Source organism: Megalobrama amblycephala, linkage group LG18, assembly GCF_018812025.1.
Source record: "Megalobrama amblycephala isolate DHTTF-2021 linkage group LG18, ASM1881202v1, whole genome shotgun sequence".
NCBI lineage: Eukaryota > Metazoa > Chordata > Actinopteri > Cypriniformes > Xenocyprididae > Megalobrama > Megalobrama amblycephala.
The window spans coordinates 14,940,387-14,959,683 of NC_063061.1; the positions used below are offsets into that span (position 1 = coordinate 14,940,387).

At 37.3% G+C, this 19,297-nt stretch overlaps 3 protein-coding genes across 3 annotated transcripts in view; all 3 read left to right on the forward strand.

The window, feature by feature from the left end:
* The first annotated feature begins 4,360 nt into the window (after window positions 1-4,360).
* slc3a2b (solute carrier family 3 member 2b) lies at window positions 4,361-9,056 on the forward strand. Its single transcript, XM_048167551.1, has 9 exons — window positions 4,361-4,518; window positions 5,213-5,442; window positions 5,555-5,739; window positions 6,145-6,318; window positions 7,171-7,259; window positions 7,374-7,513; window positions 7,758-8,067; window positions 8,161-8,217; window positions 8,307-9,056. Exons 2-9 carry the CDS (start codon window positions 5,228-5,230, stop codon window positions 8,649-8,651), a joined length of 1,515 nt encoding a protein of 504 aa, XP_048023508.1. The 5' UTR covers window positions 4,361-4,518; window positions 5,213-5,227; the 3' UTR covers window positions 8,652-9,056.
* Window positions 9,057-9,965: 909 nt separating this feature from the next.
* Window positions 9,966-14,052, forward strand: calm3b (calmodulin 3b (phosphorylase kinase, delta)). The gene is made up of 6 exons (XM_048167553.1): window positions 9,966-10,343; window positions 11,154-11,184; window positions 11,603-11,746; window positions 11,824-11,930; window positions 12,027-12,162; window positions 12,369-14,052. Exons 1-6 carry the CDS (start codon window positions 10,341-10,343, stop codon window positions 12,395-12,397), a joined length of 450 nt encoding a protein of 149 aa, XP_048023510.1. The 5' UTR covers window positions 9,966-10,340; the 3' UTR covers window positions 12,398-14,052.
* Window positions 14,053-14,599: 547 nt separating this feature from the next.
* pcxa (pyruvate carboxylase a) overlaps window positions 14,600-19,297 on the forward strand; it is a 180,756-nt gene continuing 176,058 nt past the window's right edge. The window contains exon 1 of the mRNA XM_048167549.1: window positions 14,600-14,971. The gene's annotated coding sequence lies outside the window, so the exon portion shown is untranslated. The remainder of the gene's footprint in view (window positions 14,972-19,297) is intronic.

The following is a 19,297-nucleotide window of genomic DNA, read 5'->3' on the forward strand; positions in this document are numbered from 1 at the left end:
TCCCCATTTTGAAAAAGCTTAACTTTGCAGTATGTTTCTTTTTTATTATCGCACAGATTATTCTCAGCATTTTGGGGCATTTGCCAAAAATCTAATTTCACTACAAATTACATTAAAGCGGAACTCAGTAAGATTTGCGAAGCTCCCCCTACAGGTTCCTTCAGTGAATCACACTGTCGTAAATACTCCAAGCGCAGCTCAGGACTACAACGACTACAACGCTCACCAGCGCAGTAGTTTTGCAAATACAGTACAAGAAATCTCGATGGAGGTGGGTAATTTTCGAATTTGTCTTATAAAGTCATAATATATACATTGTTTTTGAATTACCGTAAAGCATTTTGTCACTCTCCCGTGAACGTGAACATAAGGCGAGATTGTGTCGGGTCGGCGCAGCTCAACTTGCAAGTGCTGTTTTCTGGCATAGACGTGCCAGAGGGGGTTAGTGCACGCCTCAAACACGCCACTACAAGTCAATTAACCATCGTAAGGACTTAGAAAACTATTTGTGAAGGTATAAAAGTTACTTAGTTCTGCTTTAATATAAAACTACTGCTTATCTTGTAGTGTTCTTTCATTACCAATGATCAGGCAAGGTTATGATCTTTTGGAAAACTTGACTTCACATTGTGCAAAACATAATAAAGCACAAATATATTTTAAGAATTTGCACATGGTGTATTACCACTGCCTGTTTTTTGTTGTTGTTGTTGTTTTTTAAATAAATCACAAAAAATAGGGCTTAAGTATATAGTATTGGATTACAACCCGAATTCTGGAAATGTTGGGAAGTTTTTAAATTTGAATAAAATAAAAACTAAAAGACTTTCAAATTACATGAGCCAATATTTTATTCACAATAGAACATAGATAACATAACAAATGCTTAAACTGAGAAATGTTACAATTTTATGCACAAAATGAGCTCATTTCAAATTTGATGCCTGCTACAGGTCTCAAAATAGTTGGGACGGGGGCATGTTTACCATGGTGAAACATCTCCTTTTTTTTTTTTCAAAACAGTGTGAAGACATCTGGGCATTGAGGTTATGAGTTTCTGGAGTTTTGGTGTTGGAATTTGGTCCTATTCTTGTCTGATATAGGTTTCCAGCCACTGAAGAGTTTGTGGTCATCTTTGACATATTTTTCTTTATAGGTGAAAGATCTGGACTGCAGACAGGCCAATCCAGCACCCGGACTCTTCTACGGCGAAGCCATGCTGTTGTAATAATAGCAGTATGTGGTTTTGCATTGTCCTGCTGAAATACACAAGGCCTTCCCTGAAATAGACGTCGTCTGGAGGGGAGCATATGTTGCTCTAAAAACTTTATACCTTTCAGCATTCATAGTGCCTTCCAAAACATGCAAGCTGCCCATACTGTATGCACTCATGCACCCCCATACCATCAGAGATGCTGGCTTTTGAACTACTGTAAATGCTGATAACATGCTGGAAGGTCTCCCTCCTCTTTAGCCCGGAGAACACAGCATCCGTGATTTCTTCCTTCCTAGCTTCCTTTTTGCATGATAGAGATTTAGTTGGCATCTGCAGATGGCACGGCAGATTGTGTTTACCGACAGTGGTTTCTGGAAGTATTCCAGGGCCAATTTAGTAGTCATTGACATGGGCATCCAATAAAGGTCTTTGGCCTTGTCCCTTATGCATTTTTCCTGTAGCAGGCATCAAATCTGAAATGAGTTCATTTTGCGCATAAAATTGTAAAATTTCTCAGTTTAAACATTTGATATCTATGTTCTATTGTGAATAAAATATAGGCTCATGTGATTTGAAAGTCTTTTATTTAAATTAAAAAAATGTCCCAACTTTTCCAGAATTCGGGTTGTAGTATTGGATTACAAACAATTATATTAATAAGAATAGAAGGATTATTTGAACATAATTTTTTTTATAAATAATTAAAATTCTACATAATATCAGCATATATTATTCTTAAATCCTTAACTAAAGCAACAGGGTCTCTGAAGATTTTCATTTGAGTATCATGCTTAAGTGTATAGTTAAAATCTTAGTACAGATTGCCCGCAAAAACTGGCAAGGTCTGGAAGAGAACACACTTCTCACATGAACACCAGGGGGCAGAGATACATTAAAAAACACTTCCAACAACAGTGCTGACAAATGAATTTTTATGCCAAGTAGAAATGTGTGTGTTGATTTACACCAATCATTTCGTCAGTTGCACTAATTAGAACTGATGAACAATTTTTATGTGTTTTTTTATTTGCTTAGTGTGCCTACATTTTGCACTGTTCTCTATAATCGCAGTGTTAATCATTTTTTTGTTCACCAGTACTAATGAATTACTTGTAAGACTACCTCAAGAGCAAATTTTGGAGAGAACATTTCAGATGTCTCATGCTGATCATGCGTAACCATCATGATATGATCATAAAGCTATGTCATCTCCCAGGCTCCAGTCCAAGAACTGGTGCTGCGAATAGGCTGCTAGCCTGGAATGGAAAGAGGGCTCAGCATGCTGACTGGCATGGTCAAAAAGTGCCTTGGCATATGGAAAAGGTTACTAAAGCCCTAAGTGCACCACAAACCAGTTGGTTTAATTTAGTTTTGTTAAAATGAATGATTTTTATTTTTCACTCCCCAGTATGCTTGAGTGATTTCTGAAGAGATGATCAAGGACAGCGCAAATGAGCACTTATGGTCTTTTGTTCTCAAGTTTTACTACTCTCACATCTTCTCTGATTTCATTAACATGTATTGTATTCTTGATGTATTCTTGATAAGAAGCCACAGTTTCTCGGCAAACCAAATGGAAGAAATCTTTTGTCCCTGCTTGTAAGCCTCAGGTCAGAACCATGTGTCTTTAATGAACATTGGACACAATGTGCTCTGATGTGTTTACATGATATCTGAGACAGGAGGGAGGAGCTTCATCCTGAGTGTTACGCTCTAACTTATGCTCACTTATGTCTCTCTATTTGAAAAAAAAGTGCTATAGAAGTTTGTTTTGCACATATAGTGCTCCACAAACGTCCAGACAATTACACAATAAACCTTTGTGTTTCTACAAAAATAATATATTAACCCATGCTCATGTTAGACAAAGTTGTAGTCAAATAATATATATTCTCTCATCAAAATACCAGCACGTGCTCTCCTCAGTGTCTAGGTGGTTAAGTCCCTGCTGTTAGATCCTATTTCAGTTTTCCTGACGGGTGCTAGGAGACATGTGGAAGCACAGTCTTCTGTTAGTTGTGAATGTTTTTCTGAAGCATAGGTCTGTGCTGCATTGAATGGGCATTATTTATCACTAGGAACACAAAAGACAAGCAAGTAAGGACAACAGAAGTTATTAAAGAGTTTAAAACCATGAGGTTGTTTTACATTGTTTTGAATCATTTTGAATCTCTTGTATTTCTTTTGCTGTTTCATCAATTCATCAACTGATGAAGCATTTTTACTGTACTCCGTCTATTGTAAATTCAAATAAGAGCTTATTGCAGTTAATCTGGTTTAGCTGATTAAATGACCAAAGCACATATTTAGGGTAAAGGTTGAACAAAACTGTTGTCGAATAATTCCAGTATATTTACCTACATTGAAGTAATTTTTCACTTAGTGGTCTTATTTTATTATACATTAAACAAACAAATTAGGCTACACTATACATATGATAACCTATTATAAATACAGCATGGTTATATTACAATTTGGGTAAGTGGTAGACTTCGAGGACAGCACTGAAGAACTGACTGAACTGTACATTGAGATTCCTGTTTACAATGTATTATGCTGTTTTTCAGAACTTTCTTGGAAAGAAACTCAACACCTTCAACCCCCTAACATGTTTATGAAGGTCTTGTACAGTCACGAAAACAACAGGGAGGAGAAAGAATTAGGTAGTAATGACAGGGTCTTTTAAGGTGGACTAGCTAAAATGCTACAAAACTGGATTTTCTTCCTGAACTTCTTACAGAAACAACAAGTTGAGCATTGTTGAATTAATTGGTTTGCTTTCTCTATACATGACACAGATATAATACTACATTTATGATTCTCAAAAAAATGTATATAACTGACAACAATAGTAAGCTTCGGCTTTGATGTGCTCGTTGCACTCGATTCACACCGTGGACTATTCGTAAGTGAATCATTATTTTGAGTAGGATCTTTAGGGGTAAATATAAGATCTGACGATGTAAAGAAAATACAATTACTTTAAAGCAAAAAGCAAAAATGTAAATATAAATAAAACATACAGGAAATATGTTTTCGGTCCCATTATATGTCAGTATTATCATTATGAGAAGGAACAGTAATATTACAAATAGGCTATCACTATCATTAGAAAACAGGTTTTGTGCTGTTCCCCCTTAAAAGTAGGCGGAGAAAATTGCGGCTCAGAGTCTCTGCCTTATAAAAAGCTTGAGCATCACTGTGAATACAGACACAAAAGATACCAGCGAACAGTAGACGGATATTTCTTATTTATCACAGACAATTTAAACGAAGATTTCATCAGTATTAAAGTGCAGCCGGTAAGATCTGGTCTTGTTCCAATTATTTTTGCGCAGTTATTTTGTCAGCGTCCTTGATATTTGCGAGTACTACGAGCAGCACATTATTGTTTATTCACATTTAAAATAACTAAAACATTAGTATGTTTCTGATTTAAACGGTTTATTATTCGAAAACCGATGTTAATTGAGGCTGAATGAGTCAGGCACAAACAGAACTGGACCAATCCGGTTTTCAAAATGTCACGCTACCATTTACATCAACATTCATTTGAGTTTCCTTTGAAAACTGCTGTTTTGAACGAGTCGATAGTGTAATATTTAATTAAAGCTCACAAAAACAATATTTAGCCGTACGTCATTTATATATATTTGAATAAATTCGATGAGCGTAACGTTAAATATGCTGACCTGGCACCCGGTGTTTGGTTGTTATGTCTACGGTCACTGGAGGCTTAATCTGGATTAACTGTTGTTTTATTCTAACAGAGCCTAAATCTTTGCCAAAAAGCCTTGGTGAAATAGTGTCATTCGGGTATTAGTACATCTGTCATAAATCGTTTTTTGTCCATCTCCTCGTGAATTTGTTAGGTGATGCAACCTTCAGGGTATCTTGCCTGAATGCGACGTGTCGTACCCATGACGTCAAACATGTGCTTCCTCGACATGTGCCGTGACGACAGTCATGTGCTAATGCATTTACATTTATTTCCAGAACATTCAACACAAAATGAGCAACAGTACTGAAGTGGATATGAAAGATGTGGAGCTCAATGAGGTGGAGCAGGAGAAGCAGCCCATGACAGAGGGAGAGGCTGGAAATAATTATGCCATCTCGCCTGTAAGTGAGAAGAATGGCATTGTGAAGGTGAAGATTCCTGATGAGGAGACTAAATTCACTGGGTTATCCAAAGAAGAACTCATGAAAGTAGCTGGAACACCAGGGTATGATACGCGCCATAGTTAAACCTCATTTACTTTTAGTTAGATCTTGGTGTGGATTTTACAGTTTGCAGATATTCAGATGATTTAATCGCTGTTGTCTATTCTTGAATAGGTGGATTAAAGTTCGTTGGGCACTTCTGATTCTGTTCTGGCTTGGTTGGCTGGGCATGCTGGCTGGCGCTATTGCCATCATTATTCAAGCTCCTCGATGCAAGCCCCTTCCTGAGATGAACTGGTGGAACTATGGACCACTGTACCAGATTGGAGACGTGAAATCCTTTGCTTCAAACCTGGAAGGTAAAGACGGACAACTCCATGGGCCAACACCCATTCAACTGAAATGGATTCTTATGGGAAGGAGGGAGTGTTAATGGATTGCAGGGTTGGGCCAGTTTTTGGAATTAAAGGCGGATTTCAGGCTCTGAACATGTTTGAATGCATAATTACGGTTTCTTTGTGCTGCTGAATCGACAAATTTGGTTTCCTCCCTCATTCACTTGCATGCCATCCTGTTTGCTCAGCTCATATATCAGTCTGCGAACTATATTAAGGGAATATCATAACTGATTTTAAAGGAATGGTTGCAGATCTTCTTTAAATGCATATCTTTTAATGAATAATGTTAGGTACAGTGAAGTTAGTATTAACATGGATGTGGTCTGTGATCTGAATCTCTCCATGTTTATTTTCTTTTTCCCTCAGGTTTGGCTGATAAGGTTCAGGCGATGGATGAGGTGAAGGTGAAGGGTTTTATCATAGGCCCGATCCATGTGTCCAGTGCCGACAAACCCGAGGATCTGAACTTGACTGAGATATCCGAAGAGGCTGGTAACGCGATGCAGTTTACAAAACTAATCCATGCTGCGCACAGAAGAGGTGAGCTAGAGTTGACTATACTATAAAATACTATAAAATGTAGTATTTGCTATGTATTGTATCTGGTTTTTATTTTTAAAGGACTTTATTCTGACACCATAATTTTATTAGTGCATAATAATTTACTATTTATTAAAGAATCCTGAAATGTATGTTTTTCAGCATTGATAATAAGTTAAAAATGTTTCTTTAGCACCAAATCAGCATATTAGAGTAATTTCTGAAGGATCATGTGATGCTGAAGACTGGCTGCTAAAAAATCAGCTTTATTATAACAGGAATAAATTACATTTTAAAATATATTAAAATAGAAAATTTTTGTTTTAAATTGTAATACTGGGACATTAGTAGTTTAGTGGTCAAAACATAATTGAAATCTCATTTATTATCTAAATCTAATTAATAAATGGGACAAATACTTGTGGGTTCCAGATACTTTTTGTAATAAATATCAATAATGTTTGTAATAATTACCAAACTGATTTAAAAACTATTCTCACACACACACACACACACACACACACACACACACACACACACACACACACACACACACACACACACACACACACACAAAAAAATCATACTATAAAAAAATAGTAAATGGTAAGCATTTTAAATACAAAATGGTATTATAACAAAATCGCATTACAAAAATAAAACAAATGTGCAAATTTATAAGTAAAAAAGTAAGGACATATTGCCCTCTTTCTGGGGACATTTTGGTCTGTTTTGGTTTACCAGAAAAACATCACACACACGAGAATTGTATAAAAAAAAAAAATCATGATATATCAGATGTAGTTTCTCGTTTTCTCCCCTCTTCAATTAAATGTTTGTGATTACTCCTAGGTATCTCTGTTGTTTTGGATCTTACACCTAACTACAAAGGAGAAGAGCCCTGGTTTGCCGGTGATGCTGTCGGCACTTTGGAACTCGAGGTATGACTGTGAGCAATAGATCTGGATAACTTCTGTGCCCAATAATCTTATGTTGTCAACTTGATTTCTGTACTTGAGTTTCCAGAGTAATAATTATGATCCTTGTCTTTGCAGCCTGCTCTGAGGCACTGGCTAGAACAAGGTGTTGATGGGTTCCTCTTCTATGGTGTCGAGAAGGTTTCCACTGCACCCGTTTGGAGGGATGTAGAAGGCCTTATCCACAATCAGACAGAATCTGATGGAAAAACTAAAAAGTGAGCACTCCACTGATTTTTCTTAAGTCTTCATGAATGGACTCATACATTCTTCTTGTGAAGTAAAGGAGCCACCTTGTGGTAGTTGGCAGCAACTTCTACAAACTGAACTCCAGACAAGGGGACTTTAGTGGTCCGTTATATTAAGTTGTGTTGCCAACCAAATTGCTCCATTTGATACTTTTTCTTTTCTTTTTTTCTTTTAATTAAATAACTTCAACCTTACTGACTTTTTTCTTTCTAGGGTCTTAATTGGGGTTACAGAGAAGTCCTCTCCTGAAGACATAGCTGCTGTGTTGAACACAACTGGTGTTGACCTGCTCCTCACTGGTGCTCTAAGGTCCAGATCTGCTCTGGAAGTTGCCCATTCCGTTGATAACTTGTATTCCACTTACAATCAGACCCGGTTGGCTTGGAACATCGGTGGGCGTATTGCTGGACACCTGGCTTCAGTAGTGGGGCTTGCAAAAGTCAAGTTGAGTCAACTGCTGCTGCTCACCCTGCCAGGCACACCAGTGTTTAATTATGGGGATGAGATTGGACTGGAAGATGAGGTAAGTCAAATGAAACTTTTTATCAAGAGTAGGCAGCTGGTCCAAGTGTTTTCCATGAGCAGATCCTAAAATGTTGTTTTCCTTCCATTTTAGTTGCCCAAAAACCCAACCATGGTGTGGAACTTCTCTGACACCACTATGATTCCGAAGGTAAGGAGCTTGTGCACAAATCTCCAGAGTTAAAACATTCAATATTGTGTCTGGCAGTTTTAGTTAAATGTTCATTTTTTGCGTTACAGAGCAAGCTGGAAGAAATGAGCTCTTTCCGTTCGTTCTTCAAGACTGTGAGTGAAAAAAGATCGAAGGAGCGCTCTCTGCAGCATGGAGAATACTTGCCTTTGTTCAGCTCGACCTTCGCCATGGCCTATGTGCGAAAGTGGGACCAGAATGAGCGCTACCTTATTGCACTCAACTGGCACTCGAATGAAACGGTCACTCTTCAGCTGAAGCATGCTGAGGTTCCTGAATATGCTACAGTAGTGTATAGTACTGATAATAAAGATAATGATAAAGAGCTTAAACTTTCAGAACTAAAGGTGAAGCCAGAACAGGGTGTAATGCTGAAGTTTCCTTACACATCCTAAAGGCACACTTTAAATTCATAGTTAGTTTGAGGACATGATTTTGGCCTTTCTGTTACAATATTTGTCCTTTTTAGTACATAAACACTGGCATAACAGCATCAGATTGTACTGTTAAATGCATCACATGCACTGCATGACTACTAAACAACTAAGCTGGTAGTTTTTTTCTTTTTTCTTTTTTTTGTCTGTTACATAGCATACATTCCATAGGAAGAAAAAAGTCATTTTAATTTAAACCTTTTTTTATATTTTATTTTTTAGTTTTTCAAATGTAGTGCAATTCTGCACATGAAAAATGTTCACGTGTCCTAGAGTCAATCTTAAATGATTGTTTACTCTATGTAATGGAGTAAAAGTTGCATGAAAATGAAAGCTGTGGACAATAAATTAAGTGGAGCAATTCAATATCTTTGTTGTTTGTTATTGTGTTATTTCACATGGGCTTCCCTCATCTATTTTCATAAGTGTTGCCAGCATAATGAGATGTAACGGAGACATGGTTGAATTATTAAAATCTACCGCCATAAAATGGAGCAGCTCTCATTGTCTCCAGCATGGCATGATATCAGGTGTCTCTACTGATGGCTTCTTTATTTAGAGCTATTCATTATGCATATAGAGAGCTCAGTCTCACCTGGCTATTTTAACTCATTACAGATTTACGAACCCCTACTGAGATCGGCTCAGTGCCTTGAGTGATGAGGGAAATTGTCTCAAGTGTGTGTGTGTTAAGTCTGAGAACAGACCTAATCACAAGAAACTAAAGGCTCTTCACAAAGATATTTGTACGGTTTATATAATTTCTAAGTTGTTTTGGTTAAGGGAGTTTGCTAAATGATTAAATGTAAATCTAAGAGGGAAAACATATAGATATACTTGAAATATTACTGATGAATGAGTTATTTTCTTCTCATGTCCTCTACCTTTTCACACCTCAAACTTTTCTAGGTCAATTACTCATTTGGGACCACAAACCTGACCAGGAACCTCCACTTTTAGGCATCATGGTCCCTTTCTAATCTAATGTTGTTTTTGAGTTGAACTATATTTGTCTAAATAATATATTAAAAATCACTGTATTGACCATAAAATGGGCGTAATTATAACAACACACTCTTGCTCATGACATGCTGCCAGTGTTGCATCTGCAGCACTATATACACTGACTGCACTACTCGGTTTTCTGCGTCTGTCTCTTTAAGAACTGCTCTCTTCGAGGACTCCCTGACGCATTGCAGGTGGCTGAAAACCAATCAAAATACATTTCCCAGGTCAGCTGACGAGTGCTATCAGACTTCTATATATAAACTCTCCGGATCGTCCATTCAAACCTGAAAGCCACCGTTGTATGATATTGGCTTTTGAAAAGAATAATCCTAATATAGAAATTTACAGTCGATAAACAACGCTGTACGATATATCGGTTTTATAAACGAAAACGGGACAGTTTCACAGTGCTAATTGGAGTTAAAACAGTTTGACTACGCGGCGTAGGAAGACCATAGTAACCGCTTTGTAGTCAAGGAGTGCGACGTCCCACTTTGGACCGAAACACCAAGGCGTAGTGATATTGAAATTTGGGCGCACAGCAGCAAAAGATAGTGCTTGACAATCGCACGGGTGGAAAGCAAACGCTTGGATTTCAAATTTTCTCTACGTAAAGAGCAACGTAGTTCACACTAAAACACAATGGTAAGTAGGCTTTTAAAACACTTTATTCTAATAGTTAAAGTTCAACGTAGCTACAAAAATGGCTGAGCTTCCATGGCGAAGTAATAGGTGTGAATGGGCTAGTGTTAGCTTAGCTCCTCGCGAGCTAACCGTCATTCTGTTGAAAGAGCGCGCGAGTCCCGGGCTAACGTTAGTTAAACTGGTTACACACCGTTTTCATATTCCTCAGTGTTGAGTAAGCAGCTTTATCGCCTGCCGTGTGCCATTTGGCAGCGCTTCCTATAATTGCAAATAGGCGCGAGACGTTTACAGCATAAAATGCGCTATGTTAGCACATCCTCTTTGACTGATTCACTGTTGCTAGCTCGCCTCAAGTCGGCGTCAGCAGGCAGCGGCTTCAAAATAGATGTTCAAATCGCGCTCATTTACATGAGACAGGACCTTATCGTCCCTTGTGCAGAAATAGCCCAAGCTTTTTCTAATATTTCGGATCGGTTACAACATACTTGTAGTTTCCCACAGCATGCGCACTAATCCATTGAGCTGGCCTCTAAGCGTGAACGAAATTGCAGATCAATAAAAACAATGCAAATAGTCAAATACAGTAAAATACAGCTGTTTAGTCTGCTGTGACTGCGTTTTGTAATTTGCTAATTCACAGAGCCCCGAATTAGGCGCTGTAGTCATGAATGACATCATCAAACTTGTAAAACACAAGCTATCACGTGTTAGACACGTCCAGTTTAACAGGCAATAAATAAAGTTGAGCTTCAGCCTGAAGACTGCTATCTGGCTATGCTTAAAAATAATTACTGTTTTTTTTTCCTATAGGCTGATCAGCTAACAGAGGAGCAGATTGCTGGTATGGAAGATAAACCTTTACCTTAAAAGGATAGTTTACTCAAAAATGAAAATTGTCATCATTTAACCTTACTAATCCTCAAGTTGTTCCAAACTTGTATGAATTTCTTTCTTCTGCTGACCACAAAAGAATATATTTCAAAGAATGTCGGAAACCAGACAGTTAGTAGACCCCCCCCCCCCCCCCATGCTGTGGAAGGCAATGTCCATCAACTTTTGGGTTACAAACATTCTTCAAAATATCATCTTTTGTGTTCAGCAGAAGAAAGAAACTCGTATAGGTTTGGAACAACTTGAGGGTGAGTGAATGACAGAATTTTCATTTGAGTGAACTATCCCATTGAACCAGCAATATCATGTGCTAATAGTTGTAGAATATTTGACCCATTATTTATGCTTCCCCCCCTTCCCCCTCTCAGAATTCAAGGAGGCCTTCTCCTTATTTGACAAAGACGGTGATGGCACCATCACTACTAAAGAGCTAGGAACTGTCATGCGTTCTTTGGGCCAGAATCCTACAGAGGCAGAGCTCCAGGATATGATCAATGAAGTTGATGCTGATGGTGAGGAAGCTCTTCCACAGATAATGCCACGTTACTGTAGCTCTTCTCTAAATCTGTTCTCTTTTAACCCCCCTCAGGCAATGGAACAATTGATTTCCCAGAGTTCCTTACTATGATGGCCAGGAAGATGAAGGACACAGATAGCGAGGAGGAGATCAGAGAAGCGTTCAGAGTTTTTGATAAGGTACAATAGGTTTTCTTACTTATTGAAGGTGTTTCTTTAGGGAAAAAAAAGTGGGAAAGAATATATTTTCCTCACTCTATGACTAATACCTTACAGGATGGAAATGGCTATATCAGTGCAGCAGAGTTGCGTCATGTCATGACAAATCTGGGGGAGAAGCTTACAGACGAGGAAGTGGATGAGATGATCCGGGAGGCAGATATTGATGGTGATGGCCAGGTCAACTACGAAGGTATTTCCACATTCTTTTTACATGCAAGCGTGTATTGTCTATGTAAACGCCAAGCTTGTGGTAATTCATGCATCACATGTGGATGTTTAAAAATGAATAAAGCCATCAAGAAAGGCTTATTTTATTGTAGTTTGTTTCTTGCAGAATATTTGTGAATTATTTATTTTTTTACGGTTATCTAATTCCCCCCCCCCCCAATTTTTCAGAGTTCGTCCAGATGATGACAGCGAAGTAAAACTGGAAACCAAATGGAGCACATCAGACCAAACAGTGGGCAGCACTCTCACTGTCAACATTCAACAAGCATTCACAACCCAATCTCTTACTCCTCTCCATTTAGTTTTGCTCTCCTCTACTTTCCCTTAGTTTGAACAGTCCTCTGCTTGTTTTTAATGATCTCCTGTAATTTGGTTTTCTTTGAAAGAAAATATTTACATGCACAACAAAGTTTAAATCTTGCATATATGATGGTGATAACAGCAGTGTAACACATGTATCAATATTTTAAAGATTGTGACATACTATATGGACAAGAGCAATGCATGCTTTGTTTACGTTTGGCATGTTTCTGTGTTTTTCTTTTTCTTTTTTTTATTCTTTTTTTCTTCTTCCTCCCAGCTTGCCTCTTTTTCTAACTTGCTAGTTCTCCTTTAACTGCATGTTTCTCATGCAACCTCTGCTCAGTGGTCTTAGAACTGTATGGTGAATAACCATTCATGGATAATCAGGGGCTTTATATAACAAAATGGCTCAAACTTCCATGTCATAGTGTGATTGTTTTTGTAAATGTAGATCTGTGTGTCTGAGCGAGTGCTTGTAGATGGATTTAAAGTGGAGCCACTCAGTAAAGTTTACGTTTTGGTATAGGGCTTGTTCTTTAGGGACCGCATAACTAATGTGCAAGATAAAAAAGAAAATTAGACGAACCTGCATAGAATAATCCAGAGATGGTTAATTGGGGACCAATTATTTCAGTTAGTTAGTCTGCTTTGTTTAGCCCCGTTTTGTATTATTTGAGAGAAACATGGTGGAAAGTCTTTAACCTTCCTTCCAACTTCCATTTCCTCACTAATTTTACTACCCCAAAACAATTGCCACCTATTTGTTCTAGACTGGTGTAGAGAGGTTTATTGTTTGGTTTGAGCTCTATAAGTGTGGAGATTGTACTGAAGATGTAGAATAGTTTTCACCTTAATATACAGTCTTACATTTTGATGCTGCACTTGGTGTCCTAGTCAGTGGACCATTTCTGTCTAGGGAAAAATATTAAATTTAAGCTGTGTGCTGATACTTCCTGCAGGCTGTTTGATATATTTGTATACATCCATAGCACCTGCATTTTATGATAAGAATTTTTTTTTTTTTTTTTTTTTTTAAAGAATAATTTCTCAAAAACAATGGCATGCTCTTCTCTTCCATGGTCCTGTAGTTGTGGTCCACGCACAGTGACAATTGGGACGGTGCGTAATGCTTGTCATCTAGTTAGACTGCGTCTGCCATGTTGGTGCAGCACATGCTGCCATGAAATGCCGCTTTGAATGAAATTGATTTTTTTTTTTTTTTTTTTTTTTGTAACTGTATAGACCGTTAAACAAACAAATGGTTAAGGTTTAAACAAATGGTGTATAATGGTAGAATCACATACATTATGGAGGTAGTATTGCATCTTCTGCCCCAGTTGTTAATTTATTCTACTGTTATGTTTTTTATGACCTTTATATGTTGTTGTTTCTTTTCTTCTAAGATCTAAGTTTATGGTCTGGTTCTTTTTTTCTCTCTTTCTCTGCCCATAAGGTAATATAGTAAAAAAAAAAAAAAGAAAGGTTATGCATTCCATTGCAGAACTCTGGTTTTCTTGCTAAATAAACATCTTGGACCTCTGTTTCTAAATTACCTCTTTTTGTTCATAACACTGTTGCCTATATAACTGTAAACATGCATGGGCTTGTTATTAAAAATAGTGTAAGAGAGACAGAAAAGTGCATTTAATATGTATATCTACTGTGTTTATTGTCATTTGTTTGCACAAGGCAATACTCTGCCTTGTTTTATAATTTTGAATCACATTATTAAATTAAGAGTCAACATGTCCACAGAATATCACTTATAAATACATACAAACATACACATTGCACGTATTACAAACAAAATTGTTTTTATAACCTTGGGATGTGTAAAATTAGAAATGAGTGAGTGTAACAGAAACTTCCACATTATAAAATCTGCAGTTATTATCCATCTGTAGTTTTGTCCTGTCATGGAACTACAACACCCAAAGTTTCACCAAATATCCAATAGCGGCACCTGTACTGAGCTGTTGATGATTGACGTGGCGCAGAACGAATAGGACATCGCCGATTTCAGCGCCAACCAATCACATCAATGACAAGTGAGACGTGGGCGGGGACGCCAGTCTCGGAACACACACCAATAGTTTGACAGTATACAGATGGGTGGTTTATTGATTCAAGAAAAAATGTTGCAACGGGCCAAATACTAAAGAGAGTATTCAATTGATTTGTGGCTGGACAAGCCAACTCAGACGATTTGAACAAACTTCGGCAAACAATTTTAACGAGTTAAACGTACAGCGGGGAATCTGAACCCATCTGCCGCGATATAATACTGTCAGGAGATGTAAATAAGCGAGTTCAGGCCAGGCGCATTTAGTTCACTACGTATCCACGATTACTACGTACAATTGATATTCACTGAACTTACGCACCGAGGCTTTTACGTCTTTACGTTCCTTCTTCAGGGAACAGGATTGGACACCAGAACGCAACTGCCGTGAGGCAAGAATAAGAAGGTAAGACAGCATTCTTGCATTTTATGTGTTTATCAGATCAAATGGTACGCATTTTTTGAGACTGCGGTGTTATAATGCAAGTATGATGAACACAAGTTGCTGTCCTCATAAGCACTAGCTGCTTGACATGTTAACTTGCTCATAAGTAACGTTACATGTTATTTCAATGAACAGACAGTCGTGGCTTCTGCAGTAAACATTTATGAAACGTGTTTGATGGAGTTTGTTTTTGAAGTCGTGCAGCATGCGACCAAAGGGCATTGTACTCTGTTTGCTAACCCATGTGCCAACTGAATGAATCAAACTGGACAAGCTGATGCATTTGGCTCACTTGATTGACCTATAAACTATTCGCTGCCACATAACCAAACATAAACACTTCACTACTGCACGTCCGTTTAAAAGGAAAGTTGAAGCTTTAAAACTGGAAAGTGGTTATTCATTGCGCAGATTCACTTTCAAGTTGGCACCTGTCCATGACAATTTTAACGTCCAACTATCCATGACAGTGTCCAACTGTCCAACTGTCCCCTATGCCCAAAATCACACAAGGGCAGAGTCTACTGCAAATAAAGGCATTAACAGTGATTTAGACATCAGTGACGTGATTTTCGCTACATGGAGGTTGAAGGAGGAAGTTGGCTGTTATTTTTGGCTGAAAATATCTCTGTAATCAAAGGTTTTTGTACAGCTGCCATGTACATTAATGCAACTTCACGTGCTATCGGAAATGTGATAATTCCTACTTCATGTGCAATTCATGTGCAAAAAATGTATTTTAAGCACGATTATCTTCCTTTAAAAAAAAAAAAAAAAATGTACATGCTGTTTTTAAGACTTAATATTAATTGGGAGTTAAGTTCTCTTATTTAAATCTTGATGTTGAATTGATGTTGTTGGAAATGTTCAAGGCCTCTATAGTTTTCATTTTTGGTTACATCTGTGTTGTCGTCTTGGATTTGTTCTTGGTAATATAGTCAGAGATTCAGCCCTGACTCAGATTTTTGTTATATATTATACAGTTATATAACACTGAACATGTTTTATGAAAAGCAGCAGGTGTCTGATAATATGACACTTATGGACATCTTCAGAAACCTGATGACTCTTGAACTATGGGATATATTGGAGTCATCATCATCGGCCACATGTTGGCAACCGAGGAAGTGCTAAAGGCAGCAGAATCGTGCAGGCCATTTCTCATTAACCAATTGCCATTGCTTGAGATATATATGTACATCCATGCATGCATTGTGAGTAGGGCTGTGCAATTAATCGCAATCGCAAAACAATTGCAATTTGAGCACATGCAATTTCTAAATCGCATAAGACTGTAATTTATTTATATTTTAATTCAGAATATTTTGGATTCAGGAGAGAGGATGTGTCAGAGAGCAAGGTAATTTGCAAGATCTGTGAGATTATTGCAACGAAATGGGGCAATACAACAAACCTGTTCCAGCACAAACAGCGCCATAAAAAACTGTATGACAAACTCGACAAAAGATACCAAAAGATGCCATCTCTGATTATCAAGCTGTAAATACTATGTTATTTAATTGTGAAATGTTTTCTTATGCACTTCTTGTGCACTGAATACATTTAGAAAGTAGCATATTTGAAAAAGCAAAAACAATTGCCAAAATCACAAATAAAATCGCAATTGCAATAATCATTAACAAATCGCAATATGATTATTTTGTCCAAATTGCACAGTCCTAATTGTGAGTGACACACAGACTGCTTTGAAAACATTGTGGTGCATTTTGAGATTGGAATGATCCATAAAGAAAGTTGTTGGTTTATTGCATGTTAACATATTGGCCTTATGTAATGAGTAAGACCTAAAGCAATATTCTGGACTTGTTTTTTCTCTATTATAGCCAAATAAATGGCCCTTTGTTCTCATAAGTTGGGCTGTGAATGAGTTTGTAAGTGGATCTCTGTGCATTACTATGGTTTTCTTTTGAGTAGAGTACAATTCTTTTTTTTTTTTTATAGCCCGACCAAGGCCACAGGCTGTGCCAAAACATACTCTTGGGATAAAAGGTTTCATGTGAATGGTTCACACGTAATCTCTTTTAAAGCCACCTGCTTCCACCCAGTCAGGAAGATATTTTGCAAGATCATTTTGATGATGATCGTTTTGCTACCAAATCACACCTATTCACCCCTCACTGTTTTACATGCCCCGTTACACATGCAGAATGCCATCCGATACATTGTCCCATCTCCACGCAGTCCTAAACCCTCACACAAATGTGCTGCTATTGTTTACAGCAGCTTCAGATTGTGTCTCCTCTGCGGCGCTCATGTATCAGTGTCAGGTTCTCTCTCAGGCAGGACACAGTTGCTGTATTGTTGTGATTTTGGCAGCGGTATGTGCCTTATTCAGAAGAAGACAAGTATAAGGAACAGTTAACTGACTCTGTAACTACAGAGGAGTTAGAGTGAAATGGGACACCTTAAGTATGCTCCCAGTCTAAGCTTTTGTAGAGGAATTTTGCATTTTGCAGATTAAATATGCATTTTTTTCCCCTGCCCTTTCATCTGAGGGGCCATATGCTGTGCAAATACCTTTCTTTTGTAGGTAGACCTTTGAGCACGTTTTTGCAACATCCCTGTATGTAACTTATCAAATGCATGTTTTTTTTTTTTTTTAGGAAATGGGCAAATATGAACTACATGCGTTCTCTAGTACTCTCTTTTTCCCCCCAAATGAATTGGTATAAAATGGAATTTACAACTGGGTTTTGCTTCAGTACATTAGTCCTCATTTGACTAGGGCTGGGCGATATATCGCATGCGATTCTCACGCGCATTTCGTCAGTAAAGCCGGTTCCCTGATTGCCGCTAAATCGCCATCACCTGCTTTCAAATGGAGCGCCTTTTAATAGACAAAGCCGTAGTTCACGGACAAGCCACGCAAAATCGCGTTCAGTATCGAAGATGAATCGACTTCGATAATGAACCCGATTTTGCGTGGCTTATCAGTGAATTACGGCTCTGTCTATTAAAAGGCGCTCCATTTGAAAGCAGGTGATGGCGATTTAGCGGTAATCAGGGAACTGGCTTTACTGACGAAATGCGCGTGAGAATCGCATGCGATATATCGCCCAGCCCTACATTTGACCCATCACAGTACCAGGATTTATTGTAAAACAAAAAAAAAAAGAAAAAAAAAAAGTCAACAAAATATAATTTATAGTTTTAGAATTCTGCAAAATTATTAACATTACATGGGATGAATAGAAAACCAAATGTGCCAAATGTTGTATTTAGGAATGTATGCTATATTGTATTGGTATCTGTCGATATAGGATATTTAATTGTGCATACTTCTATTTTAAAGTTTAGATTACATTTGTCATAAGATAATGCTCAATTAAAGTTAATTTTAATAATTTAATAATTTAGTAACACTGTTATAGTTGGCATGGAATGAGAATTTCTATCTATTTTCTTATTTTACAAATGCATCTTATTGATATTATTGTAAATTATTCTTATTTGCTCATGTTTTATTTTTTAAATTTGTTTTTGACCTTGTAAATTTTAATCGAAATGTCATAATTAGATCTTCCGGTGAAAACGCCAGACTTCTCTCTGAAGATGTATGCTGGACTTCTCCAATCATTTAGTCCTGCTTCTTTCTTCCAATCGACTGCGAGCTCACATTCAGATCCGCCTCCATCTCCAATCAACAACCGATGGACAGAACCAAGTCACCTCCCTACATTTTTTACCTTTTCGATTCTCCGTTTCACTTAGATGTATGTCACAATGCGGAAGAAAAGATCTGTCACTAGCTGTTTCATTGTGACTTTAAATGTAATATTCAGATGTTTGCTAAATTCTTGTGGTGCATAAAATCATTTGTAGCATTTAAAATGAATGATTTTAATTTTTATTGTTTAATTTTTAATTTTTAATTTATTTAGACAATTAATATAGCATAAATTATCATGTCATTTAGCATTTTTAGTTGCATTTGATTATAGACCTTTTTCACATTTCTGGGTTTCTCAGAAGTGGAAGTCATCATGGGTAAAATTCTATAGTGGTGAATGAGAGAATACATTAAATATATTTTTTGTGTTTCCATTTTCTCAAATAGCAACAAAAAAAACTCAACAACAGTGTTTTCACAACTTTCAAAAAGAGGAAAAAAATAGAGAGAGATTGATAATGGCAGTCAGAAGAGAGAAAGATGTCATTTTTACTGTCACTCCCATAGCAGCTGTATTAGAAGCACTTTTTTTGTAATTTGATGAAAAGGTAATACAATACTAAGTATAGTGTTATAAATGTACATACATTTAATGG

Excerpts from the sequence above, each read along its gene's own strand:
- slc3a2b (XM_048167551.1), top strand. The coding sequence starts at position 5,228 with ATGAGCAACAGTACTGAAGTGGATATGAAAGATGTGGAGCTCAATGAG. Across the intron at positions 5,443-5,554 it reads AAAGTAGCTGGAACACCAGG|GTGGATTAAAGTTCGTTGGG; the intron begins GTATGATACGCG and ends ATTCTTGAATAG. Across the intron at positions 8,218-8,306 it reads ACACCACTATGATTCCGAAG|AGCAAGCTGGAAGAAATGAG; the intron begins GTAAGGAGCTTG and ends TTTGCGTTACAG.
- calm3b (XM_048167553.1), top strand. Across the intron at positions 11,185-11,602 it reads AACAGAGGAGCAGATTGCTG|AATTCAAGGAGGCCTTCTCC; the intron begins GTATGGAAGATA and ends TCCCCCTCTCAG. Across the intron at positions 12,163-12,368 it reads TGGCCAGGTCAACTACGAAG|AGTTCGTCCAGATGATGACA; the intron begins GTATTTCCACAT and ends CCAATTTTTCAG.